Source organism: Amblyomma mixtum, chromosome 9 (genome assembly GCF_055824585.1).
Source record: "Amblyomma mixtum isolate Tamu chromosome 9, ASM5582458v1, whole genome shotgun sequence".
Classification (NCBI taxonomy): domain Eukaryota; kingdom Metazoa; phylum Arthropoda; class Arachnida; order Ixodida; family Ixodidae; genus Amblyomma; species Amblyomma mixtum.
In genome coordinates, this window is record NC_143020.1 from 6,770,003 (window position 1) to 6,795,434 (window position 25,432).

Genomic DNA, 25,432 nt, shown 5'->3' on the forward strand with positions numbered 1-25,432 from the left:
CATGCGATTTCCCTATTTATGTGAGGCTGGTTTTCTCGTGCTTTAACTTGCATCCAATAGCTCTAAACTGGATCCAAGCTTAAACAGCCAGCCTTCGGCAGATTTCCCTTGCCAATTCTTATGTATCTTGCCTTTTCCTGCAATCTCGGACGTCCGCCAACGCACTCCTTTGGGCCTCAGCTTTTCATTACTTACATTATTACTGTCCCTTCAGTGTTTTATCATATGCTTTACTGACAGCCATATGGGGTGTGCCATATTGCAATCAATACCAGCATTTCAGTTGTTCAAAACAACAATTAGCATGCCCTGGATTGTCCTGTTTGCTAATGTTACTAAGAATGCAGTAATATTGTTTTTTATTGTCAGCATTACATTTTGCCAACTTATAAGGCCTTCCGATAAAGGTATATTCACTGTATACTGGATCAAATACCTAATAATCCTCATACACCCACCCACAACCTAGGATATTTACACCATGACGTGTTGTTAGTATCACCGTCTTCCAAGTTACTTGCATTCAATTCCCCTGTGTGTCATCAACTTGGGTATTCTAATGGCACATGGCACAAATCTAATTTAACTAGAATCCTTGGATTAGTTCAGTCCTGAGCCGCTTGTTTTATTTTCTCAGGCCATTTTTGAAGGTCCAGTGTGACAGCACTAAAAGTGCATATTTGAATGTCTTCATCTTATGCAGGTTTTTTTTGCTCCTTACCAGCACGTCCCCAACTAATCAGTCCCAACTTGTAGTCTCTCGTGCACTAGGTGCACTAACACTCTTGTGCCTCATTTAGCTCATATGCCACTGAATTTCAAGATTCGTTTTTGTTCGTGCCACAGAAGGCTGTAACGGTCTTGCATCCCACAAGGCTGTGTATCTTACTGTCCTTCGAAGTGGTTACTACAGAAATCATGCTATAAATTACGAACTCACTGAGCTCTTACCTGGCACACCATTTTAAAGCTCGCTACTAAACTAACGTCATTTAGGACCACCGAGGTGTGATAAATATGAAAACAAATAGATCTGATATAGTGCTCAGTCACTTGGTCACCTCGGCAAACCAGTACAATGCTCTCTTATGCATAACGTGTTCATTGAGAACTTTGTTCATAATTGATTTCAAACTATATCGGGGCAGATTTGCACAATAGTAGCATTTGGGCTAACTTTGCACAAGCTAGCTCTAGCTACCTACATTCACTCACTGCAAAGCTAAACATGCATTAGTGCACCCACCTGTTGTTGACCAGGCTTCTCTTTGTGCTTGTCTGTTCTGCTCAGTTGAACAACACACTGACTTCATGATGTGGCTCAGTGAGAATTCTACATGTAATTCTACATGTAACTTGTATATAGTCACATGTACTAAGGATAGTATTAACTGGGCAATTGGTTCAGCTTAAAAGCTCTCATCATCAGATTGCAGCAAAGAGATAGCAATAAAAGACAAAAGTCATCACTGCCTTTCTGTTTTTCTTCGTCATCCTTCGGCCTGACTTCAACTTGGTTTTTTTCCAACTTCCTTATGACTACTGATGGCTCAGTTAATTCGTTTCCTTGCAACCCAGACTGGCAGTGGAATAAGGATATTTTGCTAAGAAATTGGTAATTAGTAACTAGTACGACATTATTCTATATATAACAAGTGGTGCGGATATCGATTAACAAATACAGATTCTCTCTTTTGCTTGCTGCTTTGTGAATCAGAGTTGCCCTTAAAATTTCTCATATTATTTTTTACTGATCAGAAAGGACGTACCTTCAAGATTGCTGTAGAACTTTACTGGAGAACTTAAGCATCTATGGCCCACACATACTTCAATGGCTTATTTTTCAATTCATTCTGTCCTGAGACATCATAGCTCTTATTTCTGAAAATTAACTTTTTTGCATTCTGCTTCATATGATTGTGTTTGATTGAGGTAACTGCGAAATATGAAGCAGTTCCCGTTCCCTTGACTATACAAAGCATTCTATCCTAGTCTCCGCCAATATTTGATATGTAAACTTTCCAAATCGGTTCTTGCATTCCCTTAACCTCTAGGCCAGTGTACTTACTCCCTTATCTAATTATGTATGGATTAATGAGGATGGCACATGTATACTTTTCTGAAATACGGAGCAACCACTTTGTTTTAAATTCATGGGACAGTTAAGAATGCTTTGTGGTCATACGCACAATACGCCACCTTATTTCTGTGCGTGTCAACATTGACTGGCTCTCAACAGAACTTTCCACACTTGTTTACTATGCTGCGTACTGGTTTGCACAATGTTCACTGCAATGTCACCTCAGGAAGCACTGGTAAAAGGAAGCGGCCTGCCCACTGTCACTGCAGAACAAAAGCGTGCACTTTAGTACAGTGATGCGCACCATATCCGCTTTGAAGCCACTGAGTGGTATTTCTATTTCAATTTTCGTAATGGTGTGAAAAACATGACGAAAAAAAATCAGAAAAGAAATCAGTATTATTGCGTCGTCATTTTTGTGTGATATTGTAAACACCTGCAGTTAACACTGATCTTCCATATTAGTAAAGGTTGGGAACATTGTAATCTCCTCATATCTGATGGTAACATGCTAAAATATGCTGATTTTTTCATGCATGCATAATACACACATACACATACACCTTTTCTTTAATGAGAGACAGTGGCGTGTTTGATATCATTTGACCACACATACTATGATGTGGATAGAGTTGAAGTGCGGCGGGAGTGAACAGGGACACAAGAAGAATGATATACAGGTGATGCTGGATTTCCCACAGCTGAAGAACCAAGCTGGGCAAAAATGATCTGGTTTGGTTTGGTTTGGTTTGGTTTATGGGGTTTAACGTCCCAAAGCGACTAAGGCTATGAGAGATGCCGTAGTGGAGGGCTCCGGAAATTTCGACCACCTGGGGTTCTTTAACGTGCTATGACAGAGCATTGTTAAAGGCTGTGAACAAGCAGTCCACATCAGCAGCAGCAGATGCCCTCTCTACAGATGCAACAACCAGTCTTGTCAAGGTCACCTTGACGTCAGAAGCAGTAGCATGGACTAAGCCTCGGTACTATTCCCTTTTATCTAAGAGCACACAGAGGCATCTGCTCTACGTCACCTCTTGTGTAGGACAGCCCAGCATACACTGTTCGTGATATCGCTTTGGACAGTTGGCAGTATCAGTGAGGTGTTTGTTGCGGGTTGTCTCTTTTTTTTCATGTTAACTATGCGTATCTATTCCTACAACAAATATTTTTGTTTGCATTGAATTGACATCTAAGCCCAGCCAATAACCAATGTTCAGTTTTGGTTTTTGGCTGTCAGAACATGTTATCACCGAACACTATAGTCAGATTCAATTTAAGTCTGCAGTGAAGCTCTGCCATCTGGACCGCCACACAGAATTCTTCCGCGCCAAAAAAAGTAGTCCGCTGTTAAAACTTTTATTGTATACTACCATAAGAAGCTTATTACAAGAAAAAATGATAAGCTCTAGAATTCTGATACCTGGATAGATTAATAAAGTCAAACATCGAACAACTTATTTTGTTTACTGTTATTGGTTAGTGGAGTAATACAGGATGCCTCGGGCCATGACCGAGTGTGTTTCTTTTAAGTTTTATCCTGCTATACATGAGGTACGCGGTATGTGAACCAGAATCATAAAATTTCAGTCACAGCAATTTCATCTTGTTCAGATGGTTGATGAGTGTTCCACAAGGTCACCATCCTCAAATCCAGCAAACCATTGTCATGAAATGCACCATTATTTTTTTACTTGCAGTTATGTTGTAGGTAGGCAGCCAACGTCTGTGTTAAAGTACTCCACTCAGGATGTCGGTTTGCTTCTGCAAACAATGGAAACTCACTAAAAGCATGTGTTTGATTGCACAGACGGTTACCAGTTGAAAATAATAACAGTCATATTCACCCGACATCACTGCTATCATTCAGCAGCACAGAGAACCCTACGCAACGTCGTATAGGCTTGCGCCTACGCTTACGCTGCTGCTGAATGACTGCGTCGGTAGCGACGAACTGCGCGACTAATGGCCAGTGCACCTTGTTTGTGTTGCCCATGTAAGCAGTCAAAACCTCTACATCCGAGCTACTCATCTGGTAGCTGACGAAAGCCGCATACAAGAGCAAGAACTTCAAAAACCACGCCATGGCTATGCCGAAGTTCAGCCTAAGTGCCGGTCGCCGAGGAGCAAAAAAAAGACCACGTTTTCGCGCCGTCTAGGTTGCCAACAGGAGCATGCTATTGGACAGACGGAAATCCCGGGCGCGCCAATCGGAACGCTTTAAACCATCCGCCTCGTCCGCCAGCTTCAAAATGATCGTACAATACCCATTCCGCCCCACGCCCGAGCGAAGGCCGAAAGCCCAAAAACGATCGTACAACGGCCTTAAGGGCAACGCAGTGGATTCCAAGAGAAGGCAAGAGTAGCAGGGGGCGGCAGCAAGTCAGGTGGGCGGATGGGTGGGTGGAGAAGTGTGCGGGGATACGGTGGCTGCAGCTGGCAAAGGACAGGGTGAATTGGAGGGGCATGGGAGAGTATTTGACCTGCAGTGGAAGTAGTCGGGCTGATGATGATGCTAAAGATGATGATATCTGGAGACAACTTTTTAACCTGTTCTGGTACAGAAGTCTGCTTTTTACAGCGGCACGCGTCGGTGTAATGGTAGTCCCTGGTGTTTCGTTGAGTGTTTTGCCATGGGGACCACTCGGAGGACAGTTACCGTGGGCGGAGGAGGATCTGACATGAGCGGAAGAATGCGTAACTGGGAAGTGTTACCACCAGAGCCGAACGGAGGGCGCTTGCCGAGCAAGAAAAAGGGTATCGTGAGAGCAGAGAATTGTAGCACGGTCGGTTTGCGGCAGCTCCTAGGTAGCCAAAAAACAAGCATGTGTGGAAAACTAAAAAGAGCTCTCTAGAACTATGAAGATATGAAGTCCCTTTCATTATAACTACCTCAATATATCGTGAAATATAAATACATTGTCAGCTGTCACTGAATCTGGCGTTACAAGGTAATAACCATCCTGTCACTTTTTCTCTTAATTTTTTTAGCTTATCTTTGCGCCGAAACTGTTCAAAGAGAATCCTTTGCGATTTTGATGGGTGTCGTTTAAGTTTCACGAACTAACCACACACAAGGCCTTTTATTCACAAAATTCAATAACTTCTAGGCGACGGTAGTTTATACCGCAACGTCGCAATTGACTCTGTTCATTTCATAACAAATGTATTTAATTATACTTACATGAATCTTGCTCTAATTATTTGAGCACGACTGATGGCGGCGTTTATGCAGGGCGGTAAAGGTAAATATATATTTTTCTCACTATCAAAAACTTTTAAGAAGAGCAAAGCTAAACATTTTTCGAAGCGATAATAAACAACTCAATTCTAGAGTTCGATACTGTGCGTGGTTCAAAGGAGGGACAATCTTCAAGTGACAGTTACTTCCGCTTTTGCAGAGCTCATAATTATGCATTTCGTTGTAGCGACGCTTATATTATAAGTAGGTGTCTTTTCGATATAGAATAGAACTGCTTTTTAGCAGCCAACTACGACATGTATAAATATGAAAACATGTTACAGGTGTCGAGACGAGAAGACGACGATCGGCAGCTGAAGCAGCAGAGCCGACGCGCGGCGCGAGACGAGAGCGTGAACTGTTCCGGGACCGGACCGGTCCTTGCCCGCTCTAACCGGACTTCACAACTGTCAATAAAGGCCGTTACACAGGAAATAAAACAATTCTATTGAATACTATGGCTCTGGCAGTTTTGCCGAATTAAGTGTTCAGATGGCAATAACTGACTGTACTTACTGTGAAAGGTTGTCCTTCCGTACATAGCCGCTCGATTTCATGGTTTTGGACGCACTTGAAAACAAGAAAAACGGACGCGCATTCAGGTCATACTCAGGTCAACGCAGGTGACCCCCCAAAAAAAATGTTGTAACGGAAGTTACAAACGGAAATGTAACATTTGTCATCGGTTGTCTGCGAAAATACGGGGGACACGATAGTTTTAATGGTTCCCTTCAGCCGCCTCGTATTCTGTTCATATCACTTCGGAGACGCGAACACTTAACGACGCACGCCCTAGCTTTACTAGCTCAGGCCTAGAACTTTACGCAGGACTAGGGTGCCTCGATGCTCTATTCCAAAGAACCTGCTTACGGAGTTATATGCAAGTCAATAACTACACTGCGAAAGCCAAGTGGACAAAGTTGTGGATGTTATAACAACCACAGTCGTCATTTGCTAGTTTCTATGCCGGGTAGAAAGAATGATATTATGATATTATGACCCGCAGAAAAAGTTCACAGGATACCTAATTACCATAGTGTTTGCAACGCGATAGCTAGAAACTGTTGATGCCTTTTACCGCTAGTGACGTCATTTCCGGTCTGGTGAAGCCACTTCCCTCAAGTCAACAGGAAAACTGGGGACAGCAGTTCACTCCATTTAATGGGCGAATTTTATTACCGACGGCACATTTTTATCCCGAGGAGGTTTTTTGTGCTGCCGTGCTAAAAACAGGACTTCCTTTTGTACACTTACTTGGCCCAGGTCGTTGACGTCGGGAACGTTAAAGGTAACGGGTTTCCCGCACGTAACCTGCACCATGCCCAGATAGTCCTCGCAGGTGAGGTTGAAGAGGAATGTCGGCAGAGGATTCCCCGTGATGCACCACCTTGCGATGAATTCAGCCCTAGCTGCAAGAAATAACATTTCGATGAAAACTGCCGTTGCGCATGTTTTTTCGCAGTTTCCAACATATATTTTACTTTCCTGTTTTTTGTTTTATTTTGGCTGTCTTACCTTCTCTACCCTTAATTGCACTTATTCTTTTTTGCCTGATAGCAGTTGCAGTAGCGTGATTTGCAAGTTGTTCGTATGGTGGCATTCAGAGTGCTTAGCAAGTATTTTGTTGACAAAACAGCTCCCAGATTACAACTATGTCGGTGTTCCAAATGCCTCTTTTGCTTTTTACCTGAAATTTGTAGCCTCGCGTTCTTTTCTGTATTGAAAATTGAAGGTATAAAGAAATTGTCTAAGGGCGGCGGTCCATTGGTATAAAATAACGTTATTGCGAAATTCTCACATGGAATACTTGAGAGAGTACAGCAAAACTTGACTCCGCCAGTCGGTATAGCCCTTAGCTGAACGGCTAAATATAGCCTTTCGCCAAATGAATAACACTCAAGAAATAGAGATTAATTCGTAAAAATCCCTTCCTAATGGACGTACACAAGCTCTGGTTTCTCTCCTCTTCAGGAAGTGTAGATGCCACGGCGTCGTTTAACAGATACGTCAGGGATAGTACCTTGTACTCCGCGTCGAAGTTGGTGCACTGAAATAAAAGGGAATTATTGAGGACAAATCTTTTATTTACTCAGTTCGTGCGTGATCTAAATAAATGCTTGGAGAATGAGAATAAATTATCTGCATGTAAAGGTTCAATTTTCGTTGGATTTTTAGCGTTATAGAATTCCACGCCTTTTTTCAAACAACTCACGTTTATCAGCTCGCGCACTTTCTCTGTGTCATTCTCCTGAAACGACAAGAGCAGTATGCGGCAAAAATTAAACACAGTTTCAATACCTGCGTGTTCACTCCGGCATCTTGCGGGATGAATTACGGACAGAAATTTTCAGTATTAGCGATAAATAAACAGATTCACTTACGTTGAAAGGGGTGCAAATATCGATGGGCTGGTTCTCGTAACAGTGTGTCTGGCAGAAAAAACGCAATTCGTTAGGTTGTAGAGTACATTTGCACTCTGTATATGGGTAACGGCAATGTTCTGAAAATGTAACATGCAGAAGAAGACGCTAGCTATTATTGCATTGACTAAAAAGTTATTGAAACATTGCTTTGAAACATTACTTCATAGCGGCATTTAAAATGTTCAGTATACTGTAGGTCATCATTCCGTGTTCATTAATAATAGCCAATGGAAGATGCAATGCAAGATCCCTAACTTAAAAGTGAGTATTGCTATATTTCTTGAGCAGTAATGAAGAGTTTCAGGCGTTTGCGTAAATAAGTACGTAAATGGTCATACCGCATTGATCGTAAGAAAATCAGGCGTAGTAACGGTAAGGCAAGGTGCTGAAAGAAAAGGAGCCGTATGAATATATTGTAATGTTATATGAGTGTCTAGGAAACGCTTGCGTAATTCATTTCAGGCGCTATCAGCTCACACATCGACCACAACGTAAGTACAAGGAATAGCCAGCTTTCGGTTCAGAAACGTTTAGAGCTGAGCCATTTGGTAGATGGGCAGGCGCAACATAACCAACCGGAAGCTATCGCTCTGCTCTCGGTCATAGGAGTTTTAGTAGAACTTGGTGCTGGGCTATTTGGTCACTCATTCTTTGAATTGAAGTTAGCATTATTAGGAATACCACAGACAGAGGACGACAAAACAAAAATTCAGGGGGCACTTTGACTGTCTAAAGTGGGTAGAGGCGGAAGCGTTTTCCGCACCACCTTCGCTGCTTCTGTGGCACCGGTGGCGTCACATATAATTGAGTACTAATTACTAAGTGATGACAAATCACTAATTAATGGTTAATTACTGATTAATGTCTGAATACTAATTAACTGCTAATTAATAACGCTTAAGCTTCGCCTTTAGGAGTGGAACGCGACAGCGCGTTGTAGCGCTGCCTGGGAGTCCACGGAACACCACCCGTTCAGCGCGATGCCTTGCCCTTTGAACGCAACGTTTTTGAGGAAAGGAAATGGCGCAGTAATTCTCTGTCATCTCGGTGGACACCTGAACCGCACCATAGAGGAACGGAGGAAGTGGGAGTGAAAGAAGATAGATAAAGAGGAGCCGTAATGAAGAAAATGAAAATTGTATTTGCGGAAAGGAAATTACGCAGTAACTGTCTCACAAAATTCAGGGGGCACTTTTTTGACCTAAAGTGTGGTCACTGATGCCCCTAAGAGTGGAACGCGACAGCGTCTTGCAACGCTGCCAAGGAGTCCATAGAACGCCATCGCCCATTCGGTTCTACGCCTCCCTCCAGTAAATTGGTTTTTGAGGAAAGGAAATGTATCTGCCTCTCATTTGTCGGTGGACACCTAAACCTCGCGGGAAGGGAATGGAGGAGGATGAGAGTGACTGAAGACACCGTATTCACTAGACGCGCCTTTGTTCATTCCAAACCATCGAGCTGGCATGGCGGAGTGGATAGCGTGCTCGTCTCTCACGCCGAAGACCGGGGTTCGATTCCTGAGCTCGACCAATTTCTTAATCGCTTTTATTTATTTATATGACCTGACTAGTAACGCTAATTAGGCTAATTGGGTAATTAAGCAATTAACTAAGCTCAGTCCCACTTACTTGGAGCATCACTATACGAGCCGTTCAATTGGTTGCATGGTTAATAGCCAAAGTACAATTGGCCCCGTTTGAAATTCGCGCACTGTGACGTCACGACCGTTTCCACCAATTGAAAAGCGTGACATTTTCTGTCGACAACTGCTGCTTACAACGATGAGACATTAAAGGCTTCCGCCTTAAAATTCATTTTCATGGGAGCTGTCACTATGCGTGGAATGCCAAGCGCAGTTATTGCTTTTAAAGGGCTATAGACGGGTGCTGATGAGACGAAAGTAAAAATCTACATAGCCTGAGTTGCTTTGGGACGTTAAACCCCAATAAACCAAAACCAAACATCTACAAGCACTTCTCTCAAGGAACCAAACACATCATTTTAATTGCATATTTTATTCTTTCAAACGATGCTTTAGCCACTAAAATACATAATTTACCACACGCTATTCGGCTACAACCATTAATGAATTTCTAATCGAATTTTTTCTCGATGATTTTTTTGGTTTCGGTTTCATTGAATGATGACTGTGAGGTCCCGTGAGCCATAAAAAGCTAAAACACTTAAATTAACCTCGCATCAAGAGCTGAAATGACAATAAACGACCTAGCAGCAGTTATATTGCTGTTTATTTTTTATATCTCACGTGACCCAAACACCATCACACTATCGTTCAGCTGATGAAACGAAACCGAAACAGCATCAAGAAGTTATAAATAATTTAGCGCTCGTAGGTGGCTACCAAGGGCTGACCATGTACATACACTACCGTCTGATGCGTCATTTGAAAGAAGAAAGCACCCAAGGAAAAATTTAGAGCCTCTGCTCCTTTAAGAAGCACAAGAAGCGTTTGCTTATTAGGGAATTGAAGTAGACCTCAGTTGTCTCAGTAGCATGGCGGTTATACTTATGCAGGTACTTGGTTTATCGATGACTGGCCAATAAGAAAGTGTGACTCCAATCCGTATCGCAATGTCAAAAACAAGGAGCACAAAAATTATATTGTTACACCAACAAAAGTTCGCACTTTTCTGGCACTATTCATGTTCTACATCTACTTCGATAGTGCAGCAACAACATAGAGATATTGGATAACTTACCACTGAAAGCAGTTGCCGCGCGCAGGAAAGCGGCGAACACTAACACGATCGACGAATTGCTTCTCATGTTTCCTTGTCGGCAAAGATGACTGCACACAGGGTTTTTTAATTTCTAGCGGCAACGCTTTTATACGACGCTGGCTTCCAGCACTCGCACGCGTAGCCGAGTCCAATGTCCTACAGAAATAGAATACACGTGGTCCGTACTACTTGAGTTCTCTGCGAACGTAGCAGGTGCAATGTAACCGGATGAAAATTAGTAAGAATATTGCTTTGTCGGCGTCCATTTATATCTCTTTGTCCTAACAACTCACCTAGATAAAGCCACGCCACGTGGCAGGATATCGAGTAAAAATATCCGGACAATTAACTGCTGCCGGCTCACCCTCGTGCGTCAGTGAGGAAAAATCATCACACACGTGCCCATATTTGGCCGAATCGCTCTTTGAAGTTCGCTTGCCACTCCCATTGGCAACTCAGCAATGCAAGTCACTGCTTGCAGCGCGTATATTGTTCTACCGGTGCCTTACATGAAAAGGCATCTCAAGAAAAGAACTGTTGATACTAAAAAGGACGATAAACACTAAGCCTGGTGCAGTACCTTGTATTGCGTTCCCGTGGTATCTTAAAATAAAGCAAGCAGTTATTTCTTAGCAGGGTATGCTGCGTTCATTCTATGGCGTTTAACGAGTGACTCAGGCTATGGAGGACACCGAAGTGGAGGGATGCGGGTAAGTTCGACCACGTGCCTCTAGCATTTCGTCTTGAAAGACATGCGACCGCCGCGGATATAGGATCGAACCAAAGTCTTTCAGGTGAGCAGCCGAGACCAATAACCACTGAGAGACCGCGGCGAGTCCGTGTGATGTTATATGAAAAATAAAGAGCGTAATGCGTATTCTAGGGCTTCCGCAAAATAATGGTTTGTTGAGAAATATTGTAGGCTCGTTTTTTTTTCAACTATTTTAGGTGTGTTTCAGTATTTCATTTAACTTGTAGACTGCATGTATGCCATGACGGCCTTTGTCATACTTTCCGGGCTGACATATTACTGTTCAGATCATGTGCAGCCTTTGACCAAATAAAAGGGCCGAAGCGGTTTGGTCGTAAGGAGCGCTGCGGAGCTCTTAATTGCAACACCCTCGAAGTATTAGCTCTCGGACGGGTGAGAGCGGAGTTCCTCCCATTTTCAAGAAAGTTAATTTTTCAGGATAACGATCCTCAGAGCATGGCTCAGAACCAACCCCTTGGGATCTAAATGTATGACTAAAGAATGAATACTTATGAAACATGTAGAGCCACCCTGATTTTTAATAATATAGCGCGAGCGTCGACCGAACTGCTGATCACCGCCTTATAACGGCGACAAGCGTGCGACAAGGCGAGAGTTCGCGCACGCGCACGAAGCCAGAGCGTCGTCTGCTACGCTGTTCCGAGCAGGAGGACACACGCCCTGCCACAATATCAGTACGCAAGCATTAACTCTATGTTCGCAAGATCCCGCCAAGTCGTAGAGCGCATGCGCATGATTAATATGTGAGACTTCATGAGACGTGATTTCATTCTCTCTCTCTTTTTTTTTTGCCTATTACGGCAGGCCAGCCTGACGATTTGCATTGATCGCGATAAACGGGCTTCCAACCGATGCCTTTTTATACCGTCGAGACACTGCAAGGCTGATTAAAGAGCTGGTTGTAACCCCGTTTATCGCGATCCACGCAATGGTTTCAATGTGCTGCTATAATTCTTTCCTTTTATTTTTTCTTATCATAACTTTGCATCGCCAGGCTGGCCTCCCGTCATAGGCAAAAAAAGAGAGAGAGAAAGAAATCACGTCTCATGCAGTCTCACATATTAATCATGCGCATGCGCTCAACGACTTGGCGGGGTCTCGCGAACTGATGTTGTGGCAGGGCGTGTGTCCTCGTGCTCGGAACAGCGTAGCAGACGACGCTCTGCCTTTGTGCGCGTGCGCGAACTCTCGCCTTGCTGCACGCTTATCGCCGTTACAAGGCGGTGATCAGCAGTTCGGTCGACGCTCGAGCTATATTATTAAAAATCAGGGCGGTTGTACAATAGTTGGTCTACACTCTGAAGGTAATTTTGGTGGCACCGAGCCTTGACGGGTCGCAGAGGGCAAATAGAACTTTGTGTACCACGCTCCAATTCAAAAAGAGACCATGCACTCTCACCGAAAACGGAGCTCTTTTAATCCAGAGAAGACCAAGAAAATAAAGACTGGTGCCGCCATCACCGGCAGATTTTGCAAGCAAAATATACTTAGTCCACATCAATTTTTAGGCGCGGATCCCAGAACCAACCGTTGCAACGGCACTCGCAGCATCGTTTGGATGAGCGAATGTCAATGGAGGGCTCCGGAATAATTTCGATCTACAGTAGGCTACAACTTAAAAAGACAGAAGTTGCTAGCACTGGGCCGCTGTGTCCTGCATTACTTCGGTGGCCAATCGCAACTGTAAACTAAATCAGCTTTTTAATGTTTCACTTTTGCTGAATTCCAATGGCAGATCGAGACCGCTCCGTCGGATCGCGTACGGAGCGCGTAGGAGCGCGTAGCTTTGCCACCTCCCATTTTGCGATTGGAATGCCAGTGCTCCCCCCATGGAGAAAAGAAGGAAATGGCTCCACCTGAACATCGACACTCGGCGAAATCTGGCCCCAGGAAATGACGCGCAATCCTCCTCCTCCCATAGATACTCTTGCGCCTAGGGGATGGCGCCACCAGTCTTTAAACGCGCGCGCGGCCGGCCGGCGCGGCGGCAGACCCATCCGAGCAGAAGACAGGGTTGCCGTTGGTGGCTACTTTGCGCCAAATTGGCTACTTTTCGACCCCGTCTGTCGATGAAAATTTCACGCTGGCTCCTTGGCTACTTTCTGGCTACTTTGAACTTCTATTTTGGCGCATTTACTAGCCTTTTTTTTTTTGCAATTGCATATACAATAGCAAGCAAGAACAGAAAAGAACAATTATTTCCAAGCTTTGCTGTCCTCATCGCAGTCCTGGTCGCCTTGACGCGCGCGCGCGTCCTCGACGCATATATTCCTCCAACGCACTGGAGTCTGAAATACGCCAGCAGCAGAGAATTAGCGGTGCACTTGATCGCGCATCATGTTTGACTTTCCGGCACGCAGCGGCATCGTACAAGGACACTTGCGGCGAATGCCCTTTTCAACACCTGGCGCAAGGAGCACTGAAAATTTTGACCCTTCCAATTTCTAATGCTGATGCAGAGCGCGTGTTCTCTTGCGTGAACTTGACGAAAACAGAGATCCGTAACAAAATGAAGCTGGATTTGCTTATGGCAATTCTGCGAATCAAATTTGGGCTACGACTCCAAGAAAAAGAGCATCATCGTTTAACGTTCCTGCGGAGTTGTTGAATAGAATGTGCCAAAATTACTCCGGCAAGAACACTATCTACTCTAGATAAACTACGCGGACTGAAATTTATTTATTTGCAACGTACCTGATACTTGAAGGCCGAGCAAGAGGCCCAAAATTCCGTGCTCCTTATTTACTCTGTGTTTTTGTGTTGATTCGAAGTGATATTCTTTATTGTTCATTAATAATAGTGGCTTATAATAATGGTTATTTTCTATTTGGCTACAAATTTGGCGGCAAGATCAGGTGGCGTGGCTACTTTTGGCTACTTTTAGCTCCAGTTCTGGCTCTTTTTGAAAAATTCCCAACGGCAACCCTGGCAGCAGACGACGGAGCATCGTGGGGGCAGTTATGTGCGCGTGAAAGCGTGCGGCGTATTCGTTCGTGCGAGCAGGCCGCAATTTTTTTCGTCGCTCTTGCCCTTCGACGCAGAACTCCCCCTGATTATGACGGCGGCAAGGTGAGAAATGTTTATTTGTGGAAGTACGCTGCATTGCAAGCAATTTAGGCGGCCGCGCCTGCCGCCGGTGCCTGTCTGCAGTTCGTGAAGCGGCGCGCTCGCTCTGTGGCCTGCTGGCTGTTGTTCACGGCATTGCAGTTTGTGACAAAGTCAAGGAAGGAATGCTTTGTTTTTGCAAAAGTACGCTACATTTCAAGCACTTCATGCAAAATTACGCTGCATTAGCTTAGTACGCCGGCGCAGTTGTGAAGGGCGCGCGCACGCTGTGTCATGCTACGCCGTGGGCGGGAGCGGCGGGAGGAATGATGGTGCTGATGCAGCTTCGCCGGTCGGTGCGTAGAAAAAAATAAACCTGCCCACGGCCTGTGGCCCGACGCGCTGTGTCTAGCGGTTAGTTTTGCTTGGTTTCGTGCTGAGTTTCTCGGGACGTGACGTTTTTGTATGCCCCCCGACAATATGTAACTTCTTTTGGGTGCCATTTGTCGCTGCAAGGTTAAAACGTACTTTTTTGAAAGTGGGCGAACGGCGAAGACGACCGTTCCCGCGCAGCAAGTACGGGACTGTAAGACTCCGTTATCTGCGCTCGTGGAAACGCACATTTCACCCGTGCATTGACAACACAGGAATGCGCTTTTGAAAACCGGCAAAAAAAAGGCAACGCGTCGGCCTTTCTAAACTCTAAAGTGCTTGAAAACCAAGAACTGTTGCGCCGATAGTTTAATTTTCTATGCTTCTTAAAACATCCTTTGCACCCGTGTATTTCTCAGTGCTCCTAACACATTGTGTACTTGTGGTTCGTCCATGTTGTGGCCGTTCGTATACGAAATATTTTTCTCGAACAAAACGCGTATTCTGCTGTCCACCTGGGTTTTAGAGGTAGACAAAAAAAAATTGCTGAGGCTCAGCTTGGCTAAGCCTGGGGAATGCGAAGCATATTAGTGGCTAGGCTTGGTAATACATGGCTTTCCTTGGTTGAATACTTGGTCATTTTAATACAACCACTAGAAGCCTTCGTCGTAGGGGAAGACAACGGCATGGCTACAGCGGAACGCCGACTAACCCCGAGACGCGCGTTGGGTGAGCGCCTGGATTGCCACGGAAGCGGCGTCTGCCTGCCCGGTGGAGCGAGCGTTTCACCTACACCGAGTGTGAACGCGCGTTCGAAATGCGCGGGAATGCGCGGGTGTGACGGCTAGGGGTCCCACGGCGACGGCGCGAGGTGGAGGCCGGCTCTCTCATCCGATGTCACGTGGTGTGACGTCACGGTGTCACGTGGCGTGACGGCTAGGGGTGCCACGGCGACGGCGGGAGGTGGAGGCCGGCTCTCTCATCCGATGTCACGTGGTGTGACGTCACGGTGTCACGTGGTGTGACGTCAGGTTTCACGTGGGGGTCCCACGGCGACGGCGTGAGTGGTAGCTCTAGCAATATGCTTCGCATAAAATGTCGGGGAATATAGAAATGCTTGAAAAAAGTTTATTGGTACCTGCCGTGTAGTAGGGTGTGTGTATTGTACTTCGCGCAACGGCGTTCAGCACGCGACGTTCGCAAAATCCTGTTGACTCCGCTCGTAATTTCATTCCCTCGCCGCTTTCGCACCTTTTCACTGTTTACAGAGTTACAAGATAAGGAGACTGAGAATGACCATACTTGCCAATTTTTCAGGTGATGCCACCCGTCGGCAACACCTGCTGTGTGCCGTGGTGCCGCAACAGGAGCACCTTGAGCAGGAGGCCAGGAACCATCTTCTTCCGCTTCCCACGGGTCAGCAGGTCTGTCGTGCTTTGGGTTTTCAGCTTGCCATTTGTCATAGTTTAATATACAGACAATCGTCTACTTCCACACCGATGTAACTGTGAATGTGTTTATAGGCATAAAATAAATGACCGTGACTTTGTTTGACAGATATGAGTAGCAGTGAATATTTTCACATGGCAGAAAATTCATCATGGGATAACTACCATACTAAGGCTGCTTACTTTGTATGGTGCAACGTCCCAAAATGACTCAGGCTATCAGGGACATGTATAACAATGAAGCCATTTGAATAATGAAAGTGTTGTGCACTGTGGATAGAAATAATTTTGCAAGTGTTACATTTTTCTTTTGAGATGAATACTAGGTAGGCTGCAGCACCTATGCACCAGTTTGAAAACCTTTGCGACGGCGCTTTTCTACAATCGGGTAATGTACCATTTTCCCAAATGTCTCATGGTCTGTTATGAAGAACACTTGCGGCGACTTGTTTGGATGCTAGTGAAGCACTTCATGCTTATACATTCAACAATGACGCCACCGCGGTGGCTCAGTGGTTATAGTGCTCGGCTACTGACCCGAAACACGTGGGTTCAATCCCGGTCATGGCGGTCACATTTCAATGGACACGAAATGCTACAGGCCCGTGTACTGTGCGATTTCAGTGAAGTTAAAGAACCCAAGGTGGTTTAAATTACCCGGAGACCTCCACTACGGTGTCCCTCATAGCCTCAGTTGTTTTGAGACGTTAAACCCCATAAAAATCACAGCAGGGTTTCAGCAATGAAGTAATGGAGAGCCTTAAACACGTACGCAGGTTGACAGCATGGGTGTCATACAGTGGAAGAAGTGACCGTTTGGAAAAACCGCCCAGTTCAGTGTACACCAGGTACCGGATGTGCACTGACCACTTCACAGCAAAGGACTTTATGGATCCCGGGCACACGCGACTCACTAAATTGGCTGTGCCTTCTGTGTCCAGGTTTGCAAGGCAAGCTGGTCACAGCATAATATTTATGAAGTAAATATTGTAGCAGGTAATCAAGAATTAAGCTGACGTGCTATACAGCAGATAATGTATACGTGCCTAGTTCGTATCTTTCCTTATGCTGCAGTTCACTTCAGTTGGCTTGAGAGTTTTTGTTTTGCTTCGTGGTCAATAATTTCACTCTTCTGCTGAGCCTTTCCACACTGTTTTTCAAGCAAGAGGCTCAGCATTCACAGATGTGCGCTCATATGACTGTCGTACTCATTCTGAACATTGATCAGTTGCCGTGGTGGCTCAGGGCTGGTGGTGCCTGGCTGGTGATCTCAATGGAGTGGGTTCGATCCCATTCAAATTTCGATGCAGGCAAAATGCTTGAGGCCCTGTGTACTGTGTGATGTCAGCACGCATGAATGCACACCGGTGGTCCAAATTTCCTGAGTCATTCACCAGCATGTCTCTCGTAGCCTGATTAGCTTTGAGACAAAGCAGTACAAATGAGACATTTGCTCATGTTTTCTGCCATTGCCTGCAGCGCCGCATCTGCTCATCGACCATGGCCATACCACAACAAACGTGACAGATCATGGGTGTTCTCTTCCCCCAAGCAGCAGCCGCTTTCCTGACTTGGCTGAAAGCGGTGCAAGCCCTCAAGAAAGCAGCTGCGTTGGTTAGTGCTTGTCCCCTTAAGGCTGCTTAGTAGCATTTTGAGTAGTAGTGTTCAGTAGCATATGCAACATATTCTTCGGATAGTGTACACTGTATCATTTTTGCCCATTGTAAGAACAGACAGTTTAAAATTAGTTAAGATCATTTTTGCCCATTGTAAGAACAGACAGTTTAAAATTAGTTAGGGAAGCGTTGATTTTGTGTGACTTTTGAATTGAATGTTTATCGTGTCTTGTTGCATCATACGGAACGTCGGTCTGTTCATCGTTTTTCCGCTGATGGTAAAGTTTCCAAGTTATGGTTTAAGTGCTGGTACAGCTCACTCGATAGATTTGTGAACTGTTGTAAACATAAACATAGTTCCTCACTTCTGTACTTGCACATGCTCCTTAATGTTTCGTATCTGCAGTTCGAGTAAATTTTTATAGTATATTTGTTATGTATAAAGTTTATATTTCAGGTGGCCTGGGTAAAGTTTGGTTGTCGCCATCGTGTTTTCCATGCTGGAATTAGGCTAGACGACTATTTCGTAGTTGCTACAAGTCATCAATATTCTGTACTAATATGGTTGACCTGTCACTAAGTAGAGTTTGACCTTGCCTAGGCTGTAGGTAATTGGCATGCGCCGGACAAGGTCCCGTCACCCACAAGCTGGTTGGCACGCTGAGTAAAGCTATCACTCAGTGAAACTGCAATATGGAGGACACTAACTGCAATTGACAAGAGATGACAGGAAATGCCTTACAGAGGCATTGCAAACAAGGACAGCGAGGAATGTGTGCTTGCCTCAGCACCACTGTTACTACCTGAATTGCATGTGCCAATGCAAATTTGTGTATTCCATGACGTTGTGTTCGGCTCTTGTGTTCCGTTTAGACCTCAGAAGCATCACTTTCCACTGTAGAAAATCTTAAATTTCATGCCTTAAGAACAAACAAGCCGCAGTATTCTGCAGAAAACGCCAAAATGCGCTTCAACGCCCCTCATGTAATAATGAGAACTATTAGTTTCCTTTTTTTCCCCACCTATTCACGGTAGGCAGCAAACCTTTGCCATTAGGCTCATAAGCTGGTAAGAGAGGCGATGTTTTCAGTGAGCTTGCGACTTGGTGCGCAAGTGCAAGGAAGGTGGCTGTGTACATACAAAAAGTTTACACCCATAGTACCTGTTGGTCAGAAAGAGAAGACGCTGGCAGAATTGAGTGCAGCAAAGAAAGCAAAGAACAGCAAAGAGCTGGGTGGCTGGAAACAGTAGTGACTGCTGCTGGTGCTGTGTGGGGAGCAGCATGCATTAAAGTGTCGGAGGTTTGCCCTCACTGTTTTGGTACATGCGTCTGAAGCAATGCCTTTTTATGTTCAATTAATTTAAATTAGTGCACTGCACGGGCTCGGGCCGGCCCGAAAGCCCGGGCCCGGCCCGGTACGCGGGCCGGGCCGGGCCGGGACATGATTTGTTTTGCCGGGCCTGAAGTTGCGGGCCCGGGCCGGGCTCGGGCTTAAAGCGGCGGACCTGAATCGGGCTTGGGTCCGCACAGAAACGGCTGGTGTCCGACTATTCATTCACTATTGCTGAGTGAAGTACACAACTGCGGCATTGGAGCAGCGACACGGATGAGCTATGGGTTATAATACGCGCTGAGAAAAAAAAACTAAGCTTTACTACTTGACTTATTTATTTCCTTATTTCCACGCCGCGGTGGCTTAGTGGTCAAGGGGCTTGATTACTGATCCGGGGAACCAGGGTTTGCTCCTAGCCTCGGCGGCTTCCTTTCTGTCTAGGCGGCCAGCATGACAGCCACGTTCTTTGCAGTATCACTACTCGTTGTAGAAACCCAGGTGATAGAAATGGTCCGGAGCCCTCTGATTCGGTGTCTCTCATAGCCTGACTCCCCTTGCACCCTTAAGCCCCCAAAAACATAGCGTTTATGTCATAGCTATATTTTTCTCTTGTGAGAAAATTCACAAAGTAAAGCGCATTTGGTTTTCATTTTGATGAGCTGACCGGAACGTCTCGTAAATGAAATAGCCACAAAAGCTCGCGACAGTTTGTAAATCTCATCTCATAACCACATTGAGCCCTCCTCGCTTCTTCAGCCTGGTTGTCATGACAAGTGTTTTGCCCTGTAAGTTATCACGTGGTTCGCACGTTATCTTCTGCTCCACCAGTAAGAGTAAAATTCAGCCGGTCTTAATTGGCCATTGATCATTCGTCATCCCAAAACATACGTATATACTATTAGAAATGAATTCGGGAAGAACATATTCGTTTACGACGCTTATAGTCTTCACTTAATGTCTTTTTTCTCTAAAACGGTTTCGGAATGGAACAAGCTGCCTGAGGAAGTAGTGTCCATATTATCAAATGATTCATTTTCTTCCATGCTGTGACATTTTTTATGTATAATTCCATGTTCTTTCTATCTCATTGTTATCTTTTTTTTAACCACCTGCATGAGGTAGCATTTGTGTACTTTTTGTTCAACCCCCCCCCCCCCCACTGTAATGCCAGACAATGGCGCTGTGGGTATGATGATAAATAAATATATAAATAAAAACACACACCGTGCCTTTTAGCATTTCGTCTCTGCTGAAAGGCGACCAGTTCGGCTATGAGTTCAACCTGTGAGATCGCGTTCACTAAAATTGTCATCCCACTGCTTGTTAGGCAGCTTTAATGTTTATACTTCCGGGCGGCAATATATAACTGATAAAAATCATGGGGGAATGCAAAGTAGTCTGTTACGCGCGTATGCTGCCCTTTCTATTTGGCTCTCGGAACTTCCTAGTTTATCTTTGCGCACCAACACGAGATCACTGTCCAAAAGACGGGCCTGGCGAGCACTGCTCTTAATGACTTCCTTCTGGGTTAAAAAGAACCAACTTTCTGCAAGCCAGACTGTGGTTTGAGAACATTTGTCGGCCAGTTTCTTATCGGTCTAGTGGCAGTCTACTTGCTCAAAGTGAGCAGTATATCTCAAGCGTAACTGTGAAACGGGCCGGGCCGGGCCCGGGCTGGGCTTCACTCGAGGATTCACGGGCCAGGCCGGGCTCGCTAGAGCAATAATTTAGCGGGCCTCGGCCGGGCTCGGGCTTCGGGTCTCGGGCCCGGGCCGGGCTCGGGCCTCAGATTGAGGCCCGTGCAGTGCTCTAATTTAAATATCTCAACCCTCAAGCTCCCATCATTGTATTCATCCAGATAAGGTAAAAGTCATTTGTCTGACGTGTTCCTACAGATGTCGGTAACAGCATCATCCAAAAAGAAAAGGCGGCTCTTTGCACAAATGTGCGGCAAATGCTTAAGTGGACGTCTTTTTGTGCATTCACAGGAAACTAGGGGTGTTAACCATAGCACTGAATGCATAATGTAACACTCCAAGCGTTTACTTCACATGCAGGAATCTTACTCTGGGACAAGTTATATTCGGGACAGTCGTGTACATGGGTTGTATGAATGAATCGCGCAGAGTGCATTATGCTCATAGAAAAATAACCGTAATGCAATACGTTGCACTTGTTGCAAGCAATGTTTACTGTGACGGAACCATTAAAAGGCATTGCGCCAAGACTGACTTTATTGCTACCTCTTTTTCTTCTATTGCAGTTCTTGGCAGCGATCCTGCAATGAGCTCAGCATACACAAATTGTCTGCAGTATTCCAAGTCCAGGGCCACAGCAACTATAAGGAGGCTGCAGGCAAAGGTGAAGAGCTGCCGCAAGACCATCGCAAGGTTGCGCAGACAACAACACAGCTTGCCGCCAACTATTTCGAGGGCACTAGGTGTCATCCGGCCATTTGTCACTGACCAAGTGTTCAAACTTCTCACTGCACACGTGCGTTCAAAGCCAAGGGGCAAATGAAAACGATTTCCTTTGTGGCTTAAAGAAGTTTGCGTTGCACCTAAACTTTCGTGTACCGCGGGCGTATAGATTTTTAGCACCCATTTTCACCTTGCCAACCCAGCATTCGCTGAGACGATGGTCGGCTAACGTCAACATGAAACCAGGTGTGATTCCTGGGGTCATTGAGTCGCTTTCAGCGACAAGTCAGACTTGGGATAAAAGAGGTCAAGCATGCGCTTTGATCTTAGATGAAATAGTACAGAAAAAAAACTTGTGCTACGATTCCAGTCAGGATGTTATTCATGGCTTTGTGGATGATGGTAATGTGCGGACGTCGGCAATTGCAGGCAGGGCTTTGGTTGTTCTGGTGGGTGGAATCTCCAAGAGGTGGGTTCAGCCAATAGCATTTACAATTGTCAACACCAGCACCTATTATGCGTAAATTGCTCATGTCCCTTATTGATAAACTTAAAGAGATAGCCAAACTGACAGTGAAAGCACTTGTTTGCGACCAAGGGGCGTCAAACATCACCTTGTGTTATCAGCTGGGCGTGTCTGTTGACAGGCCTTTCTTTGAAAGAAGGGGTGAGCGGATATATTTTATTTTTGACGTGCCCCATCTCATTAAAACTACTCGTAATAATGTACAAGCTCATAAGTTGCTAATTGGGGAAGAGGTTGTGGACTGGGCTTACATTGAGTGCCTGTACAATTCGTCCCACGAGTTGCGCTTGCGTTTAGCCCCAAAGCTGACCGAGCGGCACATTTTTCAGAAACCGTTTTCTAATATGAAAGTAAGCAGAGCAGCGCATGTACTGAGTGCTTCAGTGAGGGTGGCCATTATGGCTTTAATATATGCAGAGGAGCTGCCCGCAGCAGCAATGGCTACTGCGCAGTTTTGCAAAAGAATGGATAAACTGTTTGATGCACTGAACAGCTCAACTCCTAAAAAAACAGCGCAAAGATATCGCTATGCGAGTAAAAGGGGTGATGAAGACCTTGTTCACTTCCTTCAAGATCAACTTCACTGGATTAAAACATGGAAGTTTGCGGTCAAGCGTCAGCCACAATCATACGCTGGCAGATAACTATCCAAGCTGTTTTGCTTCTTTGGAGTGATCTTTCTCAAAATCATAATTTTTTGTACCTCCTCACCCGTCGGCTGCAGCAGGATTCGCTGGAGAATATGTTTGGGCACATTAGGCAGAAGCAAGGCTGCAACGAATGTTTTCCAGTTTATCTCTGGTTTAAAGCATATTTCCATTCATAAGCTGTTTAGGCTTTCTAAACAAGGTAATCCTGAGGAGGATAGATGTGAACTTCTACTGGAATGTTCACCATTCTCTGTTAGCAGGGCATCTCTAGTTGATAATGTTGTGCAGGCTCCTGCTGACGACTTTCCGTCCTTGCAAGATGTTCCAGAGCTAGCCGCGGATAAGCACTCTCATGTTATTGATGATTCTGTTGTCTATTACGTGGCAGGCTTCCTGGTAAAATATTTTGTTGGTAAAAATGCAAAGAATTGCATTTGCCCTCAGTTGTTGAAAGATGAAGTCAATACATTGAGGGGTTCTCATCAATATTTTACGATGCTGAAAGCATATCATTTACCAGGCAAAGTGTTTGGAAATTTAAGTGTACCATCGCAAAGGGCATGCACATTTGTGCAAGCACTTGAGACCCACTTTGCTTTGGTTGAGGATACTGCACATCTAGAAAGGGTTTGTGATGTTTTGCTGCGACATCTCCAATGCATTGGGGATTTTGATTTTTGTTCTCTTGAGTGCCGGCAGAAGTTTGTGAAAATGAATTGTAGAATTCATTTATGCTGGCATGTGAGATTTGTGAACAGAAATTTAGACAAAGTTCGCTTTCAGTTGTCAGTTTCTGGTGTACAACTTGATAAATTTAAAGTTTAATGTTGCGTTGAAGCATACGGTGTACTTGGAACCAACGTGCCTCAACATAATCTTTCAGAGAAGTACACAGGATGGAAGGTCAGCCCACAGGACTTGAAGGCTGGGGGGGACTGCATTTAAGTGCACAAGCAATGTGCAAGCCTCTGCAGGATTGCTCTAGGTGCCGCCTAATTTATCGAGTGCCTTCCATGTGTTCCATTATGTTTTTACTCATAAGCGCTTTTTGTAGTCGCCTTCGTTGCTCTGCAGGTTGAAGAAATGAGCATACGGTTGTCGTTTCACAACTCCTACTGCTTCCTGCTTTGCATTGAGTAGGACCGCCCGCTTGGTGCGCTGCAGTCAAATGGGCCGCTGTCCATATGGGAGTGTCCGCTCTTTACCAATATCTTTCTCTATTGGTAAGTACTGTATGTACAACTACATCTGGGGGCGTGCATAATGTTTTTGCGTAGGTTAAGTTAACACGCTCGTAATGAGGGGCCAGAGGGGCTTATTGGCTTTAGCTCGTACCCATCGTAACGGCGGGTGCATTTAGGGCTAGCGACAAGGATATGCGGTAGCACTGGCGTTACGCTGTCATTCTTTGTTGCGAATCTGTTCTGGTAGTGGCGGTTGTGTGTGTCGCAGCTCTGGCAGCCGGAGCACCCTGAGGTGCGTCGTACGGGACGTGGCTACGCGAACTAACGTTTAGCTGCTGCAAGGCACATCTGAGTTCCCGGTAATTGTTTTTGTGGTGGTTGGCTTCGTGTGACGAAAAGGCGGAAAGTTTCTGTCATCCCCCGTTTGATGCAGTAAGTTTTACTGCTCTTTTTTATACCCAGAGCCATATCGAAGTGCCGCGGTTTGCGTCGTCTTGCAAAATTAATGAATCGATAGCTGCTTAATTGCTCTGTCGTATGGTCATTTGCAGCAATTGGAACTCAGACATCAAGCAACCAGTTTTATATAAGGATATTTTCTCCAGAGAAAGTGCCGTTTTGAGTGAATGCCTTTAATTGTAACCTGTATCGCGTACGCGAAGCCGGCCACATTACGGTCCTTGCTTTTGTCGTGATTACTCGAAAAGGCGGGAAATTTTAGCGGCTGAAATAGCCACCGGTCCGTAATTCACGCAGAGGATTAAGTATCCCGCCGTTTGATGCTGGATTCTCTTTTTCCTCAATTGAAGTGTGATTTGCCACAAATAATTTCGATCGGTGTGTTGCGAGAACGAAGTGCCGCCTAACTGCTGCAAGGTACAACTTAGTCATCAAATAAATTTATAAGATAATTTTCTGCAGAGACGGATGTTTGGTGGACACTTTAATTGTTGCCCCCCAAGCGTGGAGTGCAGATGCGGAAGGAACCACCTTTTTGTAATCCTTGGAATAAGATGTCTAACGCTTTGTTTTATCCTGAAAATCTCATTTGATTATTCTTTCTACAGCCGTGGAAAGTCGCACAGGTTGCGTCGACCCGTGTCAAGGGCCAAGCACCACCTAACTGCAACAAGGTACATATCTGTAATCAGTCGATTCATTGCAGTTTATTTCTTCCCCGTTATGTGTGCCCTTATTTTACCCTGTTTTACATATGTTATACTGCCTTGCTTTCTTATGTAACTCCGTAAATGTAGGAAATGTGGGCTGCGAAAGCAGCCGCTTTTTCTATGTAGACCTCTGGCTGACGCTAGAAAGTTTCGTTTTGCTTTTCGTTTTTTGTAATTTGTAATTGAATGCTCAGCATTGCTGTGTGGCTGTTTTTGAATGTACAGACATGAAGCAGACATTCTTGGTATGCTCATTAATTTTCATGTGGTCTTTGGTAGCTGCCATGACTGCTGTGCACAACTGCAGTGAATTCGTGGTTGAGACTGCCCTCAGGGATTGGCTTCGCCATGCTCCAGCGAGGCATCGAGACGCATTTGGAAAGGTATTTCACTCAGTTTTCCCATGCTTCG

At 45.1% G+C, this 25,432-nt stretch overlaps 1 protein-coding gene and 1 pseudogene across 1 annotated transcript; both read right to left on the reverse strand.

Moving 5' to 3' along the window:
* Positions 1-25,432, reverse strand: part of LOC149328186 (uncharacterized) — a 145,326-nt pseudogene that overhangs the window by 6,803 nt on the left and 113,091 nt on the right.
* LOC149328187 (uncharacterized) lies at positions 4,656-10,531 on the reverse strand. Its single transcript, XM_089561079.1, has 8 exons — positions 10,465-10,531; positions 8,083-8,129; positions 7,703-7,750; positions 7,534-7,569; positions 7,266-7,368; positions 6,576-6,730; positions 5,838-5,891; positions 4,656-4,817 (listed from the first exon to the last, which is right to left on the reverse strand). Exons 1-8 carry the CDS (start codon positions 10,529-10,531, stop codon positions 4,656-4,658), a joined length of 672 nt encoding a protein of 223 aa, XP_089417205.1.

What these genes read in the sequence shown, in the direction of transcription:
- LOC149328187 (XM_089561079.1), bottom strand. Translation starts at nt 10,531, where the DNA reads ATGAGAAGCAATTCGTCGATCGTGTTAGTGTTCGCCGCTTTCCTGCGC. An exon ending in ATATTTGCACCCCTTTCAAC is followed by an intron (nt 7,570 to 7,702) that starts GTAAGTGAATCT and finishes TTGTCGTTTCAG; the next exon opens with GAGAATGACACAGAGAAAGT. An exon ending in GGAGAGAAACCAGAGCTTGT is followed by an intron (nt 6,731 to 7,265) that starts GTACGTCCATTA and finishes TATTTCTTGCAG; the next exon opens with CTAGGGCTGAATTCATCGCA.